Here is a 23,768-nt window from a genome sequence, read left to right on the forward strand (position 1 = left end):
AGCTTGAGGCTCTGTCTCAAAAAAAAAAAAAAAAAAAGAAGAAAGAAAAGGCAGGAATACATTAGTATTGGAATAAAAAAGTCTCAATTAGACAGACTTATAATAGACTTTGAATTGCATGCTATTTTATATTACATACAAACATTATGACAACCCTGCATCAAAAAGGTGAACTTAGGGGTGGCACCTATGGCTCAGTGAGTAGGGCCCGGCCCTATATATGGAGGGTGGCAGGTTTGAACTGGCCCTGCCCAAATTGCAACAAAAAATAGCTGGGCATTGTGGCAGGCACCAGTAGTCCAAGTTACTTGGGAGGCTGAGGCAAGAGAATTTCCTAAGCCCAAGAGCTGGAGGTTGCTGTGAGCTGTGACACCACAACACTCTACCAAGGGTGACAGAGTCTCAAAAAAAAAAAAAATGCGGTGTATTTCTTGCACAGGGAATACTTCTTAAAAAAAAAAAAAGTTGAGCTTAGATGAAATGAATAAAGTCTTAGAAGAATATGACTCAAACCAAGACCAAGAACAACACTTACACACACAAAAGAAAGCCAGAATAATCTTATAATCTTTAAGATATTGAATAGTTTAAAGTTTCCCGTGAAAAAAAGTCCAGTGAGTTCTAACAATCAAGGAATAATTTGAAACTTAAGCTCTTCAAAAACTGGAAGAAAAGGTACTGTATTTAACTCATTTTATGAGGCAAGCATAATCTTGATACCAGAATTTTAAAAATCATGGGAAAATTGCAGGCCATCTTATTCATGAACATGGATGCACAAATCCTAACAAAATATTAACAGACCTGGCTCAGTGCCTGTAGCTCAGCGGCTAGGGCACCAGCCATATGCACTGGGGCTGGTGGGTTTGAATCCAGCCGAGGCCTGCCAAACAACGACGACAAAATAGCCAGGTGTTGTGGCAGGTGCCTGTAGTCCCAGCTACTTGGGAGGCTGAGGTGAGAGAATCGCTTAAACTCAAGAGTTCGAGGCTACTGTGAATTGTGATGCCAGGGCACTCTACCGTGGGTGATATAGTGAGACTCTGCCTCAAAGGAAAAAAAAAAAAAAAAAAGAGAGAGAGACTGAGACAAACTCTAACGTCTATATTTGCTGGTGTTTGAGCATACACAGCAGGGTCTTTACACTGGTTTTCTCAGAGGGGGCTGGGAGTAAAGTGGCTGGGGGGGCGGGCAGTAGTTAACATTGTCTTTGTTTCCCCAAGTTATGATATAAGACACATGTATTATTTTTGTAATTAAAATGTAATACCATTTAGGGACATGTTCAAGGATAGTGCAGGTGGTTATTGACATCATTACTATTACCTGCTGGCTACAAACTAGTGACTTTAGGGACCTAGGGGAAGGGCAGATGGCCCAATTTCCCAGCAAAGTGTGACCAGGGTAGGGGCCACTCCCCAGAACACACCTGCTGGGGTTGAATATAAGACTAGGTTTGTAGCTCTAACAGTCACTGAAAGAAGCTCTAGCTCGGGTCCCTGCCTGTCCTGTGAAGAAGATGCTGGAAAGGTGACCCTCTTCTTTCTCGAAACCACCCCTCCAGGCCTTGCCGGGGCCGGGTGGAGGGAAGCGGGGAGGGGGCCTCCATAGAAGGCCTGCCCAAGAAGAATGCTCAGGAGGGCTGCGAACGCCCAGGCGTCTCGGGTTCTAAACCACCAGAGGGAGCTCAAGAGCAAGGACAGCCAGCGCCTGGGAACCGCGTTCAGGCCAAGCCCTGGCTCCTTTTCCTCGCCCGCTCCATGCCAACTTGTCTCTGTCTGAAGTGGCAACTGTCTTAATGTTCGTCACCTCACTGGGGATGATAGTGGGCTTTTTAACCTCGTAAGAATAACTGCTGGACGGAGCACAGGCCAGAGTGGGCCCAAAGGAAATCACACAGTGGGGTTATAAAAAGTGGCCGTTTTTATGCGGGTTTTATTCTGAGGGAGGGTGGGAGGGGCAAGGGGAGTGAAGAGGAGAGTGTGCGTGGTGTGTCCCCCAAAGATGAAATCAGAGAAAATGAACTTTAAGCAGCAGAGATGACGGTCAGACATGGGGAAGAACTGTCAGGCCCTCACACTCAGGCAGGGAGTGTGTAGAGTTTGGGGTCTGTTAGGAGGAGAACGCTGTGTGTGTTGACTGATTGTTGGTGACGGAGGGTCTCATGGCCAGTTAGGGCAGAGGGTGCAGGAAGAGAATTCCAATGTGCTCTACAGGTCCTGTTTCTCAGCCACCTCTTGAGCAAATATGACTCTGTCGACTCTCACTGTTGCTTACTGGAAGGATTGCAGGAAGCGGGGTGATTCAGTGCAAACTATCCCGGTGCTGGAGATTGAGCTGAGTTCTCCGCTAGCAGGGGGCCAGGCACAGGGAGCTGCTGTGTACACATGGAGGACTGGGAAGGTCTTAGCAAGCCTTCCAGGACTTGTGCAAGGGGGTGCTGACCTCTAAAGTCTCTCTCCTGCTGACAACGAATGTCCAGAGCAGTGTGGGAACTCCTCTTTGGAAATCATCTTCAGAGTTGATTCATATTCTTTCAAAAGCAGCCACAGACATTTGGAATCGAGTCTGGTGGATGAGTGCTTACTCCAACTCTCCAATAAGGACCAATTTGAATCAAAGAATATAGGAGTTGGAAGATCCCCTGCAGCAGAAGTTCTCCAAGTGTAGGCCCTAGACCAGCAGCATCAGCATCACCTGTGGACTTGTTAGAAGTGCAAATTCTTGGTGCCCAGTAATCTGAGTGTTAACAAGCCCTTCAGAGGATTCTGATACATGTTCAAGTTCTACAAATCAGAGATTTAGCCTTTTCTAGGTCATAAACTCTGGAAAATCAGATGAAACTGTAGAAACTTCCTCCAGAAAAATGCACAGGAATGAACGTCCATATACATCTTCAAAGATTTGCACAATTTCAAGGTCCTTATTCCCTGGGCTAAAGAACCTATGATCTATACAAAATTCTTCCTCAAAATGTTTTTCCATTTAAGAAGGATGGCAGCAGGGAGTAAACGCCTGTGTGATTCATTGTAGGCGGAAGGTGGCGTTGTAGAAACAGAATTGGGGCATTTTGCCAGAGCAACTCTGAAGGGGGAAGGTGTGAGGATTTGGAGAGGAAAAGAGGTGCTTCTCTTCTTGAATTTATAAGATTATAAACCACCAATTGCTTTTCTTCCTCCGCAAGCCCAGGGTTCTCCGGATGCCTTTACCACCAACTATGTTGCTCTGCCAGAGTTACAGCTGCATCCAGTAATCACAGAACCATAGGTCCTGGGATCAGGTTCTAGTTTCCTAGTTCAGCTCCATTTTACAGTTGAGAAAATACCTGCATAGGTACTGACTCTTCATGCCACACTGGGGCCCACATAGAATGACAGGGAGTGTGGTGGGGCAGGAGATGGCAGGAGATGGCAATAAGCCTTGTTTAATCAGGCTTATTAGCACTATTGCAGTCCAGGAAGAGCCACTGCTGACTGCTCTCAGGGGAGAATAACATAATATAGTCGTCTGACATGACTCTCACAACAACCCCATTCTCATTCAATAGATGAGGAAACTGGGATGTACAATGCTATTACAGTGCTTCTCAAACTTCAGGGAGCATTAGGTCCCCTAGACAGGTTGTGAGAACAGACTTCTGGGCTCTACCCCTGGAGTTGCCGATTCTATCAGTCTGAGGTTGAGTTCAAGAATTTATATTTCTAACAAGTTCCCAGCTTGGCTAGGCTGTTGATTTAGGATTGACAGCTAGCAGAAAAAATGGGATGGAGCTTAAAACTCAAGATGTCTGCCTCATCAGACTCTCCAGCCCTAGGGTACCACACTTAATTACTCAGCCACACTTCCTCTGGGGGCATCCCTGATATCGGTGAACAATACTGGCCACATGAACATAACTCTCTTTCCTAGCAGTGAGTGGGTCAGATGTCTTTAATATGGTTGGCTCAGTTTTGACAGGTCCATATGTATTCATGCTAACATTCATTCATTCATCTCATTAATTTACTTACCCTTCCTTTGAACAAACCTATACCAAGCACCTGCTATAGTCTGGGTATTCAGTAGAAGTGCTACGTCGGGTTCCTGGAGCTAAGAATTAATAGAATATAGTCTACAGCCAATAGGGAGGCACAGGGTATATGTAGGGGAGGGAGCAAGGAGGAGATAAGGCCAGAGACAGACCAAATGCCTGGGTGGATGCTGCAAATTAGACCACAAAAAGTAGAGAAGATAGGCTCCATGCTCAGGGAGTCTCTCAGTTAGCCTGGGGAGGAGTTGGAGGGAGGGACTCAGGAAGGGTAGACCAGGAGACAGAGGGAAAAGTACATGCACAGAATTCCAGCTAGTTGGGAAAAATAAGTTCTAGTTATTCCTATCCCACTGTAGGATGATTATAGTTAATAGTAATACATGGTTTCAAATATTACTAGCTAGGAGGAGGATATTGAGTGCTCTCAACACAAAGAAATGGTAAATGTTTGAGAAGATGGATATGCCAATTACCCTGATATGATCACTATATATATATATCAAAACATCACTATGTTCCCTATAAATATGTACAATTATTATATGTTAACTTAAAGGATTATTATCACAGACACAAGTCCACAACCTTTGTCATTCCTTTCCATATAGTCTACACTTGAGAGGGCCTCCAACTAATGGTGAGAGGGTTTGTCTAGCCCATCTGAGTCCAGAGACATTTTGGATGGGCAAATCACATTTTTATATTCATGAACTTTTTTTTTTTTTGAGACAAGTCTCACTTTGTCACCCTGGGAGAGTGCCATGGCATCATAGCTCACAGCAACCTCAAACTATTAGGCTCAAGTGATCCTCTTGCCTCAGCCTCCTGAGTAGGTGGAAGTACAGATGCCAGCCACAACAGCCAGCTAGTTCTCTATTTTTGGTGGAGATGAAGTCTTCCTCTTGCTCTGGCTGGTCTTGAACTCCTGAGCTCAAGCAGTCCACCTGCCTTGGCCTCTCAGAGTGCTAGGATTACAAGCATGAGCCACCTTGCCCAGTCCTATGAACCTTTACCAAAATTTAGTATTCCCTCCAATTCTGAGGGTAGGTAACAAGCCACAGTACAATTTGCAGTATCATACTACCTGTGATTCCATCACTGACAGAAATCAAAGATGTCCTCATATCACATTTCAGTTGTAGCAGACATCTCCAAATATTATTTGTGTTCATAATTACTTTTAAATTAAATTATGTCAGTTTATTAACTGGCAGTGAGAGCTTGTTATTTAGTTTGTTAATAAACATATATTACCCAGAGACAAATGGCAGCTGCATGCAGGGACTGTGTGGGTTTCCAACTGAGGAGAGTGAGTGGATAGTGTGCAGGAACCCACAGGGAAAGGGCCTGTGAGGAGAAGGCACTGAGAGCCCTAAGTGAAGGTGAAGCAGGGGGCACTGCAGGGTGGAGAAGATGGGGGTTACCAGGCTGGGAGCCCTGGGGCCATGGCCATAATACAGTAGCCGTGGGGGTGGCAGAGAGACATAGAACATGGACACAGGCAGACGAGGGGTCAAGGATGGTGGAACCAGACTTTCAGTTTGCACAACCAGGAGTTGGGGTGGGAGGTGGCAGGGAGGACAGTGAAAGGAGGACCAGAGTGATCTTGTACTTTGGCAGGAGACTTTATCACTCATTCCCAACCCCAGGACTCAAAATACTGCCATTGTTGGCCATGTTCCTATAGATCCTTAAGGGATGTGAAATAGCTCACTGGTGATTTACCTTCTATGCTCCCCCTTCCCTTCCTACCCAGGTTGCTCATTCTGAGACATTCCAAGACTTGGGAAACCATCAAGACCCCTAAAAATGTTAGCTGGCATGAACCTGCTGCCTCTTCCTCTTCCCCTTTAGAAGGAGACTCCGTAAAAGATGCAGATGGGGAGAGTCCAGCCCTTAAGGCAGCTAGGTGCCATTCTGCTGATGGACAGATGGAGGCAGGACAACTCACTAGTGGTAGAGGCAGGCTTCCCAAGGCTGGAGCTGGGTCTTTGTGGAGTTTTTATGGTTTGGGGGCCCCCACTGAAAAGTCAGGAAGGAGAAACCTTGGGTAGCTGAGGAGACAGCTGGGGAAAGAGGATGTGGGTGTGGGTGCAGCTGTTAGCCGGTCCCTGGGGCCATCTTGGGAAAGGGCAATTTAGAAAGAATCCTATGGGGGGTATAGAAGAGTGGGGGAAAGTGGGAGGATGACCAGAGCCTTGGGATTTGGCTTTAGTGCCAGGGAAGCAGCAGGAGAGTCTCACCTTGACCTGGTCCAGCACCACCAGGGGCCCATTGACGCTGCATACGGTCCTGTAAGCTGGGGGAGGGGCAGGGAGTGAGTGAGGGTCTCCCCCAGAACTCCTCCACAGAGGTATCCCCCCTCCCCTCCCTCTGCAACCCCCCCACCTCCTCCTCTGCCCAACCTCAGCCATCAAGGCCATTAGCTGTGACAGGGCCAGCCACCATTGCTGTGAGGGTCATGCCCCTGCCTGCGGGCCCCCTGCTGCTCGGACACCTGCAGGAGGCTGGGGGAGGGCCAGGCAGAGAGAAGAGGCCTTTCTCATCCTTGATGGGGCTTCCCCTCTGGCCTCAACCCCCACCTCACCCACTCCCTCCTCTCTGACTCACAGCATTTTCCAAAAGCTTCTGGCCCCCAGCTGTGGCAGAGAAGTGCCCTCTTCTGCCCCTTACCAGGACCACGTTTCCCTCCACTCACCCCACACTGATTGAGCAGGGCTTTGCCGGCCGTTAGTAAGAAAAGCAAACAGGGACTCTGCTCTCACCACAAAGCCCTGGTGAGACCCTGCCAGCGGGGATGCTGAACCCCTCTGGCTCACTGGGTGCTCAGTGAGGGAGGGGAGGGAGCAGAGGGGTGAGGAGGAAGAAGCTAGGTCCAAAGACCTAGCAGCTGAAGACCCACAAACAGGAAATTGAGCTTAGCTCACGGTAGGGGGGCACGCGGAGATTAGGTTAAACACCAGGAATTATTTCCTAACCCCAGTGCCAGGGGCTCTGATGGAAGAAGCCATAGGCTCCTCCTGGTTCTGCTAGGGGCCTGCTGAGGGACCCTGGGGCAGTCCCTTGCCCACAGTCCTGGGATGCCATAGCTCTTCTCTGGGATTCTTTGAGACACCTGAGATGAAAGCACTGGGCAAGGCAGGATGGATGGATGTCTGTGAGGTTACTGGTTACTTCCAGGCTAGCAGGACCTCAGAGGGTAGTCTAACCCCTCTTTTCACAGCTGAGGAAAAAAGGGTCCAGAGCATGAAGCCTTGCCCAGGGCCACACAGTACACTCTGGGTAGAGTTTCTCCTCAGACTACACAGCTAGGCTCTCTTAGCTTCAAACTTGCAGGCAAGCACCATCCACACCATGCCAAGCCAAAGGGAAATCAAAGCCTCTCCCTCCCCAGTCTGGGTGTCTGAGGTCAAACCCCTTATTTTTATCTAATCTAAGCTCCTTTCATCAGGACTCAGGCCTGAAAGGTGATTCTTACACAGATCTTTATAAGGATCCTCCAAGGACCTTTAGAAGATCCAGGAGCTCAAGCAGGTAAGTCCCAGAGCAGGACTCTCTGAACTCTCTGCCCTCCTCTCCCTCCCTACACCCATGAAGGAGGTGTCCTACCTTCCATCATAGATGGGTCCTTCCCCTGCATGAGAAAGCAGGCCCTGGAGATGACTTCTCAATGGGGTGAAGGGCCAGAGCCTCTCTCCTCTCTCTCTCTCCCCTCCTTTCTCTCTCTGTAGTCTTCCCATCAAGAATCCATAGTGTCTCAGTCTTAAAAAAACATTCTCTCAGGCCCAGCCTTCTCCAGCTCCTGGAGCACAGACCCCCTCACAAGCATGGTCTCCACTTGCTCACTTCCCTTCCCCACCTCCCCCCTCTCCTCCACTCACTCTGCTATGGCTCCCGTGGCCTACCTTCTCTCCAGACCACTGTTGGCCTCCAGATTGCTAAATCCAGAGCCTGGGCACCCTGTCCTCTGACACCTGGGCACCTCCCCATCCTGTTTAGCTTCCCCTCTGGGGATGTGCGAGGCTTCCTTTGAAGACTTCTCTCTGGATTAGGCCTTGAGATGCTGGAGGTCCTAAGGCTTGGCCTGGCTCTGTGTTTCTCAGTCTCTTTCCCTATATCATCTGCTTCCTCCTTCCCTCCTCCTGTCCTTTCTTCCATCTACTTAACACTTTCTGTGTACAGGGCTAGGCAAATGAAGATGACAAACAAAACATGGAGCCAACAATCTAAAAGAAGGGATAAAGGGCACTAGTACAGTTACACACTGCAGTGGGTCCTAAGAAGGGAAAGATCAGGATGGGCGAGTGAGCATGGGCACGAGAACCAGACCAGGTGCTCTTGGACGACAGAGAGAAGGGCGGTGGGTACCTGTAGTCCCTGCTACTCAGGAGGCTGAGGCAAGAGAATCACTTGAGCCCAGGAGTCTGAGCTTGCTATGAGCTGTGATGCCATAGCACTCTACCAAGGGAGGCAAAGTGAGACTCTGTATTAAAAAAAAAACAAAAAACAAACAAAAAAAAACTCCAAACAGTGCCCCCCACACACACACACCTGTTCACATGGTGCCTCCATGGAACTGTCTGAATTGTGTGGAGCAAAGTGGAGCAGGTGAGCCCAGCAGAAGGAAGGAGAAGCAGAGAGAAAGAAATGGATTGTGTAAACAGGGAGATGAGAGGTGGGTGGGGAGAGACCTCATTTTGATAAGCCTAGGGAAGAGCTGGCATCTTGTGGTCCCCATAGAGAAAATAACACACCTCCCAAAAGGGCAGAGATGGGGGGAGAAAGCAGTGAACTGGGATAAAAAGATGCATGGTGGGTGGGCCTGGTAGGGAGGTGTGGGTGTGGGAAGCAAGGGGCCCCCCCCAAGGGCCAGAAAGCCCCTGGGAATCATTTCTAATTTGGAGACAATTCCAATCCCAGAGACAAGTCTTTCAACTTCCTCCCTCCTTCACAGCCGGCTTCCCTCACCTTAATAGCCCTTGCTTGTGAAATTCCCATTAACCCTGACATCCAGCAACTCTGTGGAGTGGGGGTGAGGGGTAGAGGATGGATGGAGGATTAGAGGATCCCCCACCACCACAAGGCTGGTCTAGAAGGAGCCCAGGGGCTGCTGCAAAATGCTGGCAGCTGCAGGCCCCAGTGGGAGGGAGCTGCCTCCCCCAGACCACCAGGTGGCCAGCAAGAGGTCTCTAACCCCCTATCTGAGCACACCAGCCTCATCTGTAAACTGCCTTCCCAGACTTCCTGGCTCTCAGTGGGCTTCATACAGAGTTGCTGAATGAATACATGGCTTCACACCCTGGAGCCTGCATCGCCAGTAATCCACTTACAGGCTGCTCTGTTCAGTACTGGACTATTCATAACTTTCAAGGCTCTGCCCTAGACTGGCTGCTGCCACCCTCAGGTCCTCTCCCCTCCGAAGGCCCACAGCATTACAGACTGGAACCCTAAACACATTGTCTCTCCCCTCAGACTAGGGCTCTGCCTCCCCTGTCAGACCAGACCAGATCTTTTTCTAGAGGCTTTTGGGTTTGGGCACAGCCAACATGGTGGCTAAGCCACAAAGGTGTCCTTGACTGGAAGGTAGGTCTTTTGTTTATATACCCCCAACTCTGCGTGTGTCTGTTGCATGGCCCAGAAAGTGGGCCAATTTTGCCTATGGCACATCAGAAATCAGGACAGTATCCTGTGGCACTCAGGGATTGTGGCCACTACCCAACCCTGGGAGGCACCCCTTGACCCTAGAGAGGGAAGGCAGAGGGCTGGATCAGGCGACCTTAGGGGCCCTCCTCAAAGAGGCCTTCCAGAGACTTTGCAGACATTCCCTCCAGCTGCTTTATCCACCCCCTCCATTGTCCTAGCTGACACTTTGGGTTGCACTTTGGACTGCTGGCTGGTGGAGCGCCTCCCTGCCCCCACCTCTCTACCGCCTTCCCTGTCAAAGGCTCAGCGGGGCTTCCGCGCGGCCCACTAATTAGCGCGGCCCAGCCACACCTGCAGCGTCCTGGGAGCGGGCTGAGACAGGCGCCCATGCGTGAGGCCAGGGTGGGGGCAAGCCAAGGGCAGCAGGTCCTGCACCTCCTCCCTGATCCCACCTTAGGGATTAGGGAAGGGAGGGCAGGGGTTGGAAGCTGAGGGCTCTTAGAATCAGCCAAGACCCAGCTGGTCGGACTCTCCCAGTATAACTCCTTCGCCTTTGAGTTGAGGAAACTGAGGAAACAGCAAAACCAGTGATGTGGTGCCCAAGCCCCTGGCCGATGTGCCCTGGCTCTGTCTCTCCAACCAGGATGCCAACCTGTCCTTCCTAACCTGTCTTATGCTGGACATCCCTCCACCCCTGCCTAGCCCTACAAGAACAGATCTCTAGGCCACCTCTTCCCCAGGAACCTTGGGAAGTACTCTGGCTCCCTGGGAGGCAAAGGGGCTCTTTTTTCCCCAGGGTGGATATTCCTGGGGTTTCACTCCCCATCCTCATTCTACCCACTGCCTCCTCCTTTCTTTTCTTTCTTTCTTTTCTTTTCTTTTCTTTTTTTTTTTTTTATTTTTGGAGAAAGAGTCTCACTCTGACCCTTGGTTAGAGTTCAGGGGCAACAAAGAGTGCTGTGGCATCATCACAACTCACTGCAGCCTCAAAATCCTGCTGCACTCAAGCGATCCTCCTGCCTTTGCCTCCCCAAGTAGCTGGGACTACAGGTCACTCAACTATGCCCAGATGATTTTTTCTATTTTTTAGTAGAGACAGGTCTCATTCTTGCTTTGGCCGATCTATTGACCTCAAGCAATCCTTTTGCCTCTCAGAGTGCTGGGATTACAGGCTGGAGCCATATGTCCTGGCCCTGCCTTCTACTTTCTGGCCAGTCCTCTCTCAGCAGATGAAATCACACCTTTAAAGGCCCAGACCTGTTAGTCCCCCTTTTCCAGGAAAGGAAGACTTATTCAAGCTCCCTGGGCTCACCTCCTCCCAAAGCCAAACTAGCCCTGGTGCCTCCTGGCCATCTAGCACCCCCAGCTCTCCTCTTCTGTCTCTGCAAAGCTCTCCTGCCTAAGAGTGCTTAGAGTCTCAGGGGAGGGCCAGGCTTCGGAGGAGGACAGAGAAGGACACAGCAGTCCTGCCTCCAGCCTACTAAGTGTGCAGTCCAGACATTGCTGGTTCTGTGCCTGTCTCTGCTCCCAGGGAGAGGCCCCAGCACCTGAGGGGGAAGGGGGGCAATAGGAGAGACACAGAAGGTGAAGTGGGCTCCTGTGGGTGGCAGAGTGTTGGTGCTGGGCTGGGCTAGGCCCTGGGTACATCCCTGAGGAGGTCTGGTATGTGGCTAAAACAAAGGCATTGGTGGGAGTGAGGCCTAAGGGGCTCCCTGCACTAGATGACCTTTGCTCTGGGTCAGCCATCAGACCCATGCTCACAGAAGGCAAATGTGGTGGACACTGCCTGCCTCCCCCCACTAGTATTTTCCATTGTGCTAAGGACATGTTGATTGTAAATAAGGAGCTGGTTGGAAGGGAACTGGCTAGAGGCAGCTCCAGGACTGGGTTGTCCTGGCCAGAGAAAGGGAAGGAGGAGGAGGCAGAGCAGCAGTGTTGGGGTAAGATTGTACCTACATGGTCCCTGGGAGGGCAGATTCCAGGGTGAAGGAAAGCAGAAGGTCCAGATCCTACACCCTAGTCAGCTCCTGGCACCTCTCTTGAGCCCACAGTTGGGGGTCAGTGGGGAGCCTGGTCTCAGGACCCAATGGGGAGGCCTATCCACTGAATATTTCTGGGTCACAGTGAGTGACCCCAGGAGAGTCTGGACCTCCCACCATGGGGCAGGGCCTGCAGGGCCTGCTTGAGAAATCTGACCCCACCCCATTCTCACCATTCTCCCTGATGGAATGTACTCCACCTCAGCACCTGCCTCAGGCCTCAGGAGGTGCCCCAGGCCTCAGGGTCCAGCGCCTGTGCCTGATCCCTGGATCTCAGCCCTCAGCTGCCAGCTTGCTCCGTTTATTCCATCTCCTCTGCTGGCCTGGACAGCCACGGGAGGACAGAGGGAGGCAGAGTGGCTGTGTCAGGCTCACCTCCTCTCAGCCCACACATATGCTGGCTCTGCTTAGCTGCCAGTGGCCAGACTGGTTTACTCCAGTGAGCTGGCCTGTCTGAGAATTCACTGACCCAGTGAGAGTGACCTTGGACAAGGAGATGAGGGGTCTCTTTACTCCTCTGGGCTTTGCCTCCGTCTGGATTTGGCCAAACTCTACAGGACAGGCATAGGAGCCACACACAGGGCCGCCCCACTCTAAAACAGATCAGAGTACACCTATGCCTGGACACTGCCCTCACCCCACCTGAACACTGCCCTCACCCCAATTGTACATACACACACTATCACACTTAGACCTGTGACATTGCCAAGACATTCACATGTGCTCTCCAGAGAGCACACATGCACACACACAGACACACACAGCCAGTGACATCACACACAGAGGCACCTGTTTCTTCATGTTGAGCCACACTCACCTACTCTACACTGCCAAGCATGTCACTCCAAGTACACCTGCCCATGCACTTCCTCATGCTAAGTGTTCTGGTGCACATTCCTCAACACACACGTTTACACAGGAGCACGTTCACACACACACAGAGGCACCGAGGAGCTCTCTCTGGACTTGGGGTGTTAGAACTAGGTCGAGGTGATAACAGCCCTCTCCTATGGGGTAGCCTGGGTTGGGGATCTCCCTCCTTTATCCTACAGAGATGGCCCCTTGTCCTGGTGGCTCCACTATATCACTCCACTGGAGATAGGTCTTGGTCTCCCCAGGTCTCAGGTCCCCGTCTTTATCTAAGGCAAGAAGCAAGGGCTGGAGACCCAGCAGCCACCCCGGTTCCCCACCCTGACCTTACCCATGCAGGGTGTCATACTCACTGACACGGGGATGGGTGATATAGTTTCGGGTGACTGCCTGCATGTGCTCTCGGTCTGAGCCCAGGTTGCAGCCACTGCTGGGGAGTCTCCCAGGCCCACTGTCTACCTCCATGGCCATGGTGCAGGATGGTCTGGGAGACAACTGCCTGAGCCTGGTAGTGGCAGCTCTAAGACTTCTTCAGCCCAGCTGGAGCTGGAGAGAGCTGCCCAGCCTGCCTCTGCCACCACCTGCCCCTCCCCTCTCCTCCCACTTCCTTTTCTCCTCCTCTGGGTTGACTGTAAACAGCAAACCCAGAGCTTTAGCTGAGAAGTTTTTCCCCCACACCCAGGCTTTCCAGATCTGGGAGGGGCCCAGCCACCTGGGAGTGGCAGAGGGGAAGGCTAGCTTTCTTCAACTGCTGTGCTTGGCTGTTCCCCTGCCCCAGGCAATTCACTTCCTCCCTGTGGAATTTCAGATGCTCTCAGTCCTACCTCTGCCCCTCACCACAACTCTTTCTGGTGTCTGCCCCACACCCAGTTTCTGGCAGCCTACCTTCTCCTCACTGTCCTCTCAATCTGCCCTCACCTTTGCCCTGACTATATCTGGGTACTTCTTTCCCCATGTAATTCCATCATCATCTTTTTTAACATCTATAAAGAACCATTTCCTGGCCAAATTCAGTGCCACCTCCTACAGGAAGCCTTTCCTGGATTCTCTAGCACCCAGGAATCCCCACACATCTGGTTCCTTTCCTATGTCATGCCCTTCAGGGGAGGCCTCTCTTGCCCCTGCCACAAGGCTGTGAGCCCCCAAAACGCTGAGCCTATGTCTCCTCCATCAGACCTGGGTCTCCTTAAACCTTTCTATTGAAAGCTTCTTGAGAACCAGGATTGGTCTCCTAACAAGGTCACATAGGGCAGACCTGCCCTGACCTTTTCAACCCATGGGAGAAGGTACAAGTGAAGCTCCAGGTATTACATGTATAAATCCAGCTGGGTCCATCACCTCTTCTTCCTGGAACCCCCTTCATGTCAGGTGGCTAAAGGAGTTGTGCTTTCTCCTGGCCAGTGGAGTCTGGCACAGGGCTGCTGGACAAGGCAGGGTGGACACTGGGTGGCAGCTAGAGCTGCCCAACCCAAGGTCTTCCCTGGTCCCTGGCTGCTCCCATGTCTCATTCCAGACTCAGGATTTCCCCCATTTCTGAGCTCCTCCCTACACTATGCCACCCCAGCAGAGGGAAAGGCTGGAGTGTAGTTGTCTAGGGATCCCTGTCCCCCAGCACTCACTCTGGGTGACTTAGGGCAGCCAATTTTAAACCAAAGCAATAGCTACTGGTTTAAACCAAAACAATAGTTTCTCACAGCAGACTGGAGCAGATTTTGCTTGTCTTCTCTGCCCACATAGTCCGCCTAAATCTTTCAACCCGAGGACCCATTGCGTGTCTCTGGTCCCTCTCTCACAATTCCTATTCTTTCAAAGAACTCTCCTGTTGGGAGCAGGGGATAGATGTGACCATAAAGGGGCAGCACAAGGGAGATCTTAGTGGTGATGAATAGTTCTGCATCTTGACTGTGGTGGTGGTTCCATGAATCTACACAGATGATGAAATGACATGGAACAATTCACACACAGTACTGATGTCAATATCCTGGTTCTGATATTATACTAACTATAAGTTAGATGCAATTCTGGGGGAAATAGAGTTATGGATACATGGAAGGCCAGGTGTGGTGGCCCACACCTGTAATTGTAGTACTTTGGGAGGCCAAGGCAGGCAGATCACTTGAAGCCAGGTGTTGAAGACCAGCCTGAGCAACAGAGAAAGCAACTAGGAAGCAAGCAAGCAAGCAAGCAAGCAAGCATCAAGCAAGCTGGTGTCTTGGCACAATCCTGTTGACTCAGGCTGAAGCAAGAAGATCACCTGAGCCCAGGAGTTTGGGGTTGCTTTGACCTGTGATGATGCCACTGCACTCTAGCTCGGGCAGCATGAGGGAGATGCTATCTTTAAAAAAAAAAAAAAAGCTGCACAGGGGTTTTTTTGTCCTATCTCTGTAACTTCCTAGAAATCTACAATTATTGCAAAATAAAAAGTTAAATAAAAATGTCTTGAGCAAAACAACAACAATTTTTTTTTAAAGGGCTTCATGTTGCGGTGTTTGTGACGAGTAGGCCCTCTCTAAACATGTGTGGTCTTGCCTGGGTTTACCATTGATGCCCTCTCTTCCTCTTTCTGGTTCCTGGTCTCACCTTCATTTTTCATCCTCTTCAAGGTGGCAACGTTTCCCCCCTCAAGTATTTTTATGTTTGAAAGAGGAGCTTACAAAAGGCAACACTTAACTAAAGAAGCCATGTTGGTGCGGACGGATCCGGGCAGCCCTACTGATGGGGAAGCCAGGTGCCTGCTGCCCCGCACAGAGTTCGTGGCCCCTCCCATTTGAGGTCCCCTGACGCCTGGCCCATTTTCCCTCCCAGTGATGAGAGGAGAGGAAGGGGTGGAGGCCAGTGGAGGTGCTGCAGGGACGCTGTTTCCCTTCTTGTCATTGTTCCTTTTATTCGTGAGACACACATGCGCGCGCGCACACACCATACACGCTGCACTCACACGCACTACTGCAGGACCAAGGCCATCTGGTCGCGAGTCTCTGAGCTAGCAACAGTGGGGAGGGCATGTGGCTGCCACCCTCCTCTCCGGGGCCTGCTCAGCGCAGTCCGCTGGGGCACAGGAGACTGGGAAGGTGCTGTGCTTGGGACTCAGTGTCGCGCAGGATGGGAGTCTTAAGTGTTAGCCTTCTTGGCGCTGCCGGCGCTGCCTACTTTCCGCTCTAGCCAGCCGTAGGGCTCGAAGGCCGAGGAGCCCAGTTCATAACCAGCAGGCAGGTCCAGGAGCGGGGCTGAGGAAAAGCAGACGGCTGGCAGAGGGGGTGGCAGCGGAGGGGACGCCGAGACCGAGGGCAGCGGGTGAAGGCGTGGGGAGGAGTTCCTGGGGTCACCCAAGGAGGTGCCCCTGTGGCCAGCAGGTAGACTTGGCAGGCCAGGGGTCAGCGCCAGGAGGCTGGGTGCCCTGGGCACGGAGAGCAGCCGGCCCTGCTCCAGCAGCCGCAGAATGTTAGAGGTGGCGAAGGCCTCGGAAGCCGAGGAGGACGCCCGCTTCTCCAGGTCTCTGCTCTGGTCTTTCTTCTGCTTGGTGCGGCGATTCTGGAACCAGACCTTCACCTTGGGGCAGAGGGTGGGAAGAGGGTTTGAGAAGGGAGAGGGGACAGGCAAAGCAAAGTGGGGTCAGGGAAGAGGAGAAAGGAAAGGAATGGTGTGGGGCCGGGCAGGTAGTGGAGAGGGTGGGAATGGGGTACAGGGTGGAGTGAGAGGGAAAGAAGAGTAGAGAGTTGTTAAGGTCTCCCCACAATCAGCCTGCTCTGGAAGAGCTGATTAGGGACCCTGGTCCCCCAAATTATGGATGCCCCTCTGCTGCTAACACTGACTCTGGCCTGGGATGGAGACATGGGTTAACGGACAGAGGGTGGAGTTTGGGACATACTTAAAATCCTATTTTGGCCCACACGTCCTCTGCTCTCAGCCAAGTTCATGGCCTCAGCCACACATGTGTGTGTGCTGGAGATTCCCAACTCTACCTCAGCTCAGGACTCTGGGCCGAGATCTGGGTCACATATCCCATGGACATCTCAAGAACACTCCAGACCACACATGCACAGACCAGCTCTACTCCCTTACACAGGGGCCTCTCCCTACGTTCCCTCTTCCATGGAACCTTCATTTACCTGCACGGAAAATTGGGGGAACCCCTCAAGAGCTCCCCACCCCATTCCTTAGCGCAGACCCTCCTCTCTCCCCTTGCCCTCTGACTGGGACCATAACAGCTATCTCTACAACAGTGTCTCTCAACCCTGGTGCCCACAGAAACCATCTGGGGGGCTTTAACCCCCTAACTCATTCCTACCCTCAGTCCAATCAATTCAAATTGGGGATGACTAGGACCCAACTCTAGTTATTAAAGCTCACCAGATGATTCCAAGGTGAGGAAATCAATGCTTTAAAGGTCTCACTACCTCAGGTCCAAACTCTTAACATCTTCAGGGCTGTGGTAAGCAGAAAAATGGAAGCCTCCAGCTCACAGCCCACCCTGGTTCTGACTGACACGCGTGTGGCCACCCTAGCCTGTTGATACTCTGCAAATGGCCCCCATGGCTGCTTCTTGAGTGTAGGGTTCCAGGTAATATCTGTGGTCTGCCCTTGTAAGGACTGACTTGGGAAAGGCAGGTGCTGAAAGTGGGCTCAGGGCCATTTGGCAGGGAATGCTGAAACCCTGGGCACCTGGGGAGCGATGGCTAGATGTAGAAGGTGGGCACAGGCTCCTGGCAAACACAACCCCTTGGCTTTGTTGAGTCCTTATCCCATAAAGAGGAGTATGAATAGAGGAGGGCCAAAGTGGGGCCCTCTGAAGCATGGGGCCTAGGGTAAGACCAGGTGCCCATTTAAAAAGACCTCTGCCCCCTGATGCCACCTTGCCCTCCAATCTTGGGAAGGGGGCAGGAGCCTGAGTTGGAGCACCCTCCCTTCCACAGGCTGCCCTGGGAGGTAGGAAGAGTGGGCAGGGTCCTTCCCGTGCAGATCCCTCCACTGGGGAATCAAGGCTTCTCTTAGTAAGGAAGCAGGGCTGGGCTGGGAGAGAAGATGAAATTTAAGCCAGGTGTGAGTTCAGTGTTTTAAAGGAGATTCTATTGAGCTTGGATAACCAAAAGTGGCCAGAAAGCTAGGAGATCTGCCTGAGGTTGATTGCTTCATTTATTCATTCACTCAGCAAATATGCATAGGGTGCCTCCTACATGCCAGGCGCTGCTCTAGGCTGGGGAAGTCAGCAGGGACAAAGCAAAGCAGACCCTTACCACGTGCAGGAGACAGAGGAACAACAAATAAAAGCCAACACACATGTCTGTTGGTTGGTAATAAGGGCTTTGAGCAGCGTTTCTCAAATGTTTGGGCCCACTTTTTAAAGTTTCCAATTTTGTCATGGACCAATATTTTTGTAAAATTGAATTAAAATGACTTACCAGAAAGATTGTTATATACATTTCTTAATACTTATTCTTCATTTCTGTACTTGTCATGGATAGAGAACAGTTTGCCAGCTGGCACTGGCCCACATACCACACCTTGGGGGGCACTGCTTTAGTGAAAGGTGACAGGATGGGAAGTGGGGCAGGAGGGGGTGACTTTTATTAATGGAGTAACAAATATAGCCTCTCTGAAGAGGGGGCATTTGAAGAAGATGCCTTACCATCAGTAAGGGATGGTCCAGGAAGATTGAGCCCAGACTGCCTAAAATCTATGACTGGGAAGAAGATAACCCTTTTCTGTCACCCCTAGAACCTGACTGCTCAGTGAGGTGGTCCCACTAGCTCCTTGGGGACTGTGGCTGTGCACATTGCTGCATTGAAGCCTCCTGACCTCTTCACCAGGCTAACACCTTCCCCTCCTATGACCATAGGCCAGGCACCACCTCTAGGCACCAATGAGCCTCACTTTCTCAACTTTAAAATGGGGACAGGGCACATGCCTATAATCACACCTACTAGGGAGGCTGGTGTGGGAGTATTTACCACTTCAGCTTAGGAGATCAAGCCAGCCTGGGCAACATAAAAAGACCCCATTTCTTTCCTTTATTTATTTTTGAGACAGAGCTCACTATATCGCCCTTGGTAGATGCTGTGGCATCACAGCTCACAGCAACCTCAAACTCTTGGGCTTAAGCGATTCTCTTGCCTCAACCTCCCAAGTAGCTGGCATTACAGCCGCCTGCCACAATGCCAGGCTATTTTTGTTGTTGTTGTTGTAGTTGTCATTGTAGTTTGGCAGGCCCAGGCTGGGTTTGAACCTGTCAGCCCTGGTGCATGTGGCTGGCGCCCTAGCTGCTGAGCTATAGGCACCGAGCCAAAAGATCCCATTTCTAAAAGAATAAATAAATAAAGTGGGGACAATAAAATTGAGCCATTGTGGAGTAAGAAAAAAAATGCATGTAAGGGGCTCAGCATTGTTCCTGGCCCACACAAAATGTGAGTTATTATTTTATTATTATTTATTGCTCACTTTCTCTGTTCTTAGCTCTGAACTAGAGAAGGAACACAAATGTGATAGTTTCTGCCCTCAAGGAGCTGAGGGTCTAGTAAAGATTGCACTAACCCACTCCCAGAACACAGAGGCAATTAGGTGCACAAGGAGTGGCAGGAACAATGGGTGACTGATGAGGAGTGATAAAGCATTTAGGAGGTGTTCTGCCATTCATCCCATCTTCATGATGCTCTGTGTATAGCAAGGAGAGGTGGGTGTGGGCTGGCGTTGGGTTTGGGAGTCTCCTGAGAACATGGGCCCCAGAAGCGAAGGAGAGGAGAAGTCAGAGGCAGACGGAGCAGGGGCACCTACAGGTTAGGCCAGGAATTCCCAACCTTGGCTGCATATTGGACTTACTGGGCCAATGCTCAGGCCCCACCTCACACCCCTTAAATCAGCATCTCTAGGGGAAGAGGCATCAGTATTTTTGTAGAGCTCTGTAGGCAATTCCAATGTGCTATCAACATATCTATGGTGGGAGTGAGAAGGCATAACTCTCTGCCTCCCACCATCAGACCTACAACTTCTAGGGGGTTGGAATGCCCAGCAAACATGGGGCAAACTGAAGGAGACACAGGCTCAGAGCCCTCTGAACTTGTTCCTCCTCCTCCAGGAAGACTTCAGTTCTACCTCAGGGCTAAATCCAAAGTTATTGGTCCTTTATCTCTCTTAGGAAAGCATTCCTAGCTGACCCCATAGGGTGGTGAAGCCAGTGCATGTCCTGGGGTGTCCCCCTTCTCTTGTCTTCTCAGTGCTCTGTGTGGCCTCCCTGCAGGCTGCCTCTTCATACCCTGGAACTCAGTGAATACTTCACCCTTGCCCCTCACCCCTGACCTTTAGCTGGGCCACTCTGTAGCCCATGATACACAACAGGGGAGGCACACGCTGTTCACTTGGCTGGCAGAACTAGAAAGGCATCCTTTAAAGGCTGCTTCTTATGACTATGGGCAAATACTTAATCTGAGATGAGTGGTACCCACATGTCTAGGATAACTCTAGCTTTTGTAACCTGCACCAGGAAGACACCATTTATTCTGCTGTTCCATAAGAAGCCATCTGGGGCAGAGGTGGGCATGAGGCTAAGGACAATTGCTGAATGGCTGGAGTGACTTTTATTCAAGCTAAGTGTCATTCTGTCAGTACTGGGATGCAGTAGTTTGTCCTCCATTTGAAGATACCCCAGGCCAGCCACAGGAGAGGAGTACCAAGCCAGCCTCTCACCTTCCCCCTCTCTGCAGCCATGTCCTCTTTCCTATGTCCTGCTCACACAAGTATCAAGCATTTGATACATGTGCATGCCAGGCATTACTGGGTGCTGAAAACACAAAAATAAATAAAACCCTGTCTTGTTGCACAGGGCTGTCAGATACCAGCAGTGCGGCATGGGCTCATTAGTAAGCGTTACATTATAGTAAGTGATTTTAAAGAAACAAACAATATAGTACATAAGAGCTGAGATTAGACAACCCTGGATTCCGCTCTGGTTCCTCTAACTAGCCAGGTTACTTCAGGCAAGTTGCTTAACTTCTCAGTGCCGCACTTTCCCCATCAGTAAAATGGGGTTCATACTAATGCCTCCTCCTAGGTTTTTTGGGATGACTCCATGGGCTAACAGCCATGGACTTAATAAAGTCCCTGGCAGACTGTGAAGTTATTTATTTATTTATTTAAGACAGAGACTTAAGCTGTCGCCCTGGATAGAGTGCTGTGGCATCACAAGAACCTCAAATTCTTGGGCTTAAGTGATTCTCTTGCCTCAGCCTCCCAAGTAGCTGGGACTACAGGTGCCTGCCACAATGCCTGACTATTTTTTGGTTGTAGATGTCATTGTTGCTTAGCAGGCCCGGGCTGGATTTGAACCTGCCAGCTCCAGTGTATGTGGCTGGCACCCTACCCACTGAGCTATATACGGGTGCTGAGCCTATTGAAGTCTTTTAAGTGGCATGGTGATCACATCAGCTGGTCAGATTTTGGTCATTTTCTGTAATCCAGTGTTTCTCAGACATTACTGTGCATTAGCATCGTCTGGAAGGAAAAATGGATAGGTTGTGGGGTCTTCCCTAGAAATCTCATTTGGCAGCTCTGGGTCAAGGGTGGCACAGGTATTGCATGTACTGAGAACCCCAGGGAGTTCTACATGCAGGTGGTCTACAAACCATGCCTTAGGAGACACTGCTTTAATCAAACACCGAATTTTCTTTTTTTAAAAAAGCACGGTGACAAGGCATATCAGGAGGTTTCTAAAACTAAGGAGAACTGAACTAAGTGGGGCTGTCCCTATTCTCTGACATGGAGAGGAGACCTTAGTGCATGCCACTTGGAGGGACAGGAGTGTGCAGAGGGTTCTCCTGAGAGTTGCAAGATGAAGCACCCTCCAAGGCTCCCTGCTGCTCTCTGGGGCAGCCAGGCACAGCTTCCACTGCACAGCCAGTGTCTGGGCAAGGCCAGGGACAGAAGTTTGCTGCACTCTGTCTCATTCATGGATCCTACATCAGTGGACCCTTCATCCTGCAGAGCCCTGCCAGTGCTGTGGGGTGGAGGAAAGAGCTTCACCATTCTACCCACTCAGTCCTGTGAGTGGGCTTCTGATTTAAATGTGCAAAACAGCTGAATTGGCCACATAGAGATTAAGGAGAGGCTAGGAATGAGCTTACTTCTGAGTAAGCTCCATGTTTTCTCTGCCTGAATTAGGACCATGCCTGGGTCTTGCTGGAGAAGAGGATACAGACGCTGGATGGTAGCAACAAAAGGGGTAGGAGAGGACGGGAGGGGAGGGGAAAGGAAGAGAGAAGAGAGGAGAAGGGAGGGGAGGGGAGGAGAGGAGAGCAGAGGAGAGGAGAGCAGAGGAGAGGAGAGGAGAGGGAAAGATAGGGAAGGGGAGGGGAGGAGAACAGAGGAGAGGAGAGGAGAGGAGAGGAGAGGGAAGCAGACACTTAGAGAGATGCCGGGCAGGCTGTGCACTCAGTGGAGCACAGGGGCGAAGGCCTGTGAGCAACTGGTGCTGAAGCCCTTCGGTCTAAGAGAACCTTTGGCTTCTAGGCCCTACCAACCTGGGCTACACCATGGTTCCTGTTATTGATTTCCACAAGATTGTGCCTCTGGCTTGGTGCCTGTGGCTCAAGCGGCTAAGGTGCCAGCCACATACACCTAAGGTGGCGGGTTCGAATCCAGCCCGGACCTGCCAAACAACAATAATGGCTGCAACCAAAAAAATAGCTGGGCATCATGGCGGGCGCCTGTGGTCCCAGCTACTTGGGAGGCAGAGGCAGGAGACTCGCTTGAGCCCAGGAGTTGGAGGTTGCTGTGAGCAGTGAAGCCATAGCACCCAGGGGAACAGCTTGAGACTGTCTCAAAAAAAAGAAAAAAAAAGATTGTGCCTCCTTTTTTTAATTCTTTAGGAGTCCATCCATTATCTGAGGACACCTGATGGAATCTCTTATCCTTTCCCTCAAGAGATCCTGGACAAAGATCCTTAGGTAACTCAAATCAGAGAAAACCCCCTCCCCATCCTTCCTAATACCCCCACTTGATCTAATACTGACCCAGGACAAAGCCTTTGACTATGCACTCTTGTCCCCCGTGAGCCCTTCTCCAGAAGGTGGGCAGCCTGGCCCTCTGTAAACCGCCAGTCTTCTCATGTTACAAACCTTCAAACCATTACCATGCTCTCTAAGCACTACATGATCTGGCCCTATGTACTTACCCTACTACCTTCTAGCTCCAACCACACCAGCCTTCTGATACTTCTAGATCATTCTATGCCAGCTCCCCTGCCCTCCTGCCCTCCTGCCCTCCAGGTCTTCACGGTTACCCTCTGCCTTGACATCTGGTTCCTTTTCTGGCTATCTCTTCCCTATTATTCAGGCCTAAGGTCGATGTCATTTCCTCAAAGAGGCCTTTCCTGAACACCCCAGTAAAAGAAATCCTAGGCTCAGTGCCTGTGGCTCAAGTGGCTAAGGCGCCAGCCACGTACACCTGAGCTGGCGGGTTCAAATTCAGCCCAGGCACGCCAAACAACAATGACGGCTGCAATCAAAAAATAGCCAGGCGTTGTGGTGGGCGCCTATAATCCCAGCGACTTGGGAGGCTGAGGCAGGAGACTCACTTGAGCCCAAGAGTTGGAGGTTGCTATGAGCTGTGATGCCATAGCACTCTACCCAGGGCGACAGCTTGAGGCTATATCTCAAAAAAAAGAATTCCTAGTCTCTATTATGCTACTCCATTTTATCTCCCTCTCAATGCTTGTCATTCTTTTTCTTTTTTCTTTTTTGAGATAGAGTCTCACTATGTTGCCCTCAGTAGAGTGCCCTGGCATTATAGCTCACAGCAACCTCAAACTCTTGGGCTAAAGTGTTTCTCTTGCCTCAGCCTCCCAAGTAGCTGGGACTACAGGTGCCAAGTACAACACCTGGCTATTTTTAGAGACGGGGTCTTGCTCTCGCTGAGGCTAGTCTCAAACTGATGAGCTCAGACAAGCCACCCATCTTGACCTTCCATAGTGCTAGGAGTACAGGTGTGAGCTAGCACGCCCAGCCTCCATTCTTTTTTTTTTTTAATGGAGACAGTGAGTGTCTTGGTCTGTCACCCAGACTGGAATGCCTGGGCTCAGGCTATCCTCCCGTCTCCTGAGTAGCAGCTGTACCTGGCTAATTTAAAAAATTTTTTTTTTTTTGAGACGGAGCCTCAAGCTATCACCCTGGGTAGAGTGCCATGGCATCACGCTCACAGCAACC

The 23,768-nt window shown here is 50.8% G+C and overlaps 2 protein-coding genes across 2 annotated transcripts in view; both read right to left on the minus strand.

Moving 5' to 3' along the window:
• Positions 1–13,140, minus strand: part of ATP6V1B1 (ATPase H+ transporting V1 subunit B1) — a 23,567-nt gene extending 10,427 nt beyond the window's left edge. Inside the window, exons 1-2 of the mRNA XM_003793431.1 lie at positions 12,936–13,140; positions 6,274–6,329 (exon numbers count right to left, since the gene is read on the minus strand). Coding sequence (XP_003793479.1) covers positions 6,274–6,329; positions 12,936–13,053 — 174 coding nt within the window. The 5' untranslated portion in view covers positions 13,054–13,140. The remainder of the gene's footprint in view (positions 1–6,273; positions 6,330–12,935) is intronic.
• A 2,300-nt stretch (positions 13,141–15,440) lies between these two features.
• The window catches only part of VAX2 (ventral anterior homeobox 2), a 35,904-nt gene continuing 27,576 nt past the window's right edge, over positions 15,441–23,768 (minus strand). Inside the window, exon 3 of the mRNA XM_003793432.2 lies at positions 15,441–16,128. Coding sequence (XP_003793480.1) covers positions 15,691–16,128 — 438 coding nt within the window. The 3' untranslated portion in view covers positions 15,441–15,690. The remainder of the gene's footprint in view (positions 16,129–23,768) is intronic.

The sequence above is a fragment of the Otolemur garnettii genome, unplaced genomic scaffold (genome assembly GCF_000181295.1).
Source record: "Otolemur garnettii isolate 467f Iridium unplaced genomic scaffold, OtoGar3 scaffold00068, whole genome shotgun sequence".
In the NCBI taxonomy this organism is placed as follows: Eukaryota; Metazoa; Chordata; class Mammalia; order Primates; family Galagidae; genus Otolemur; species Otolemur garnettii.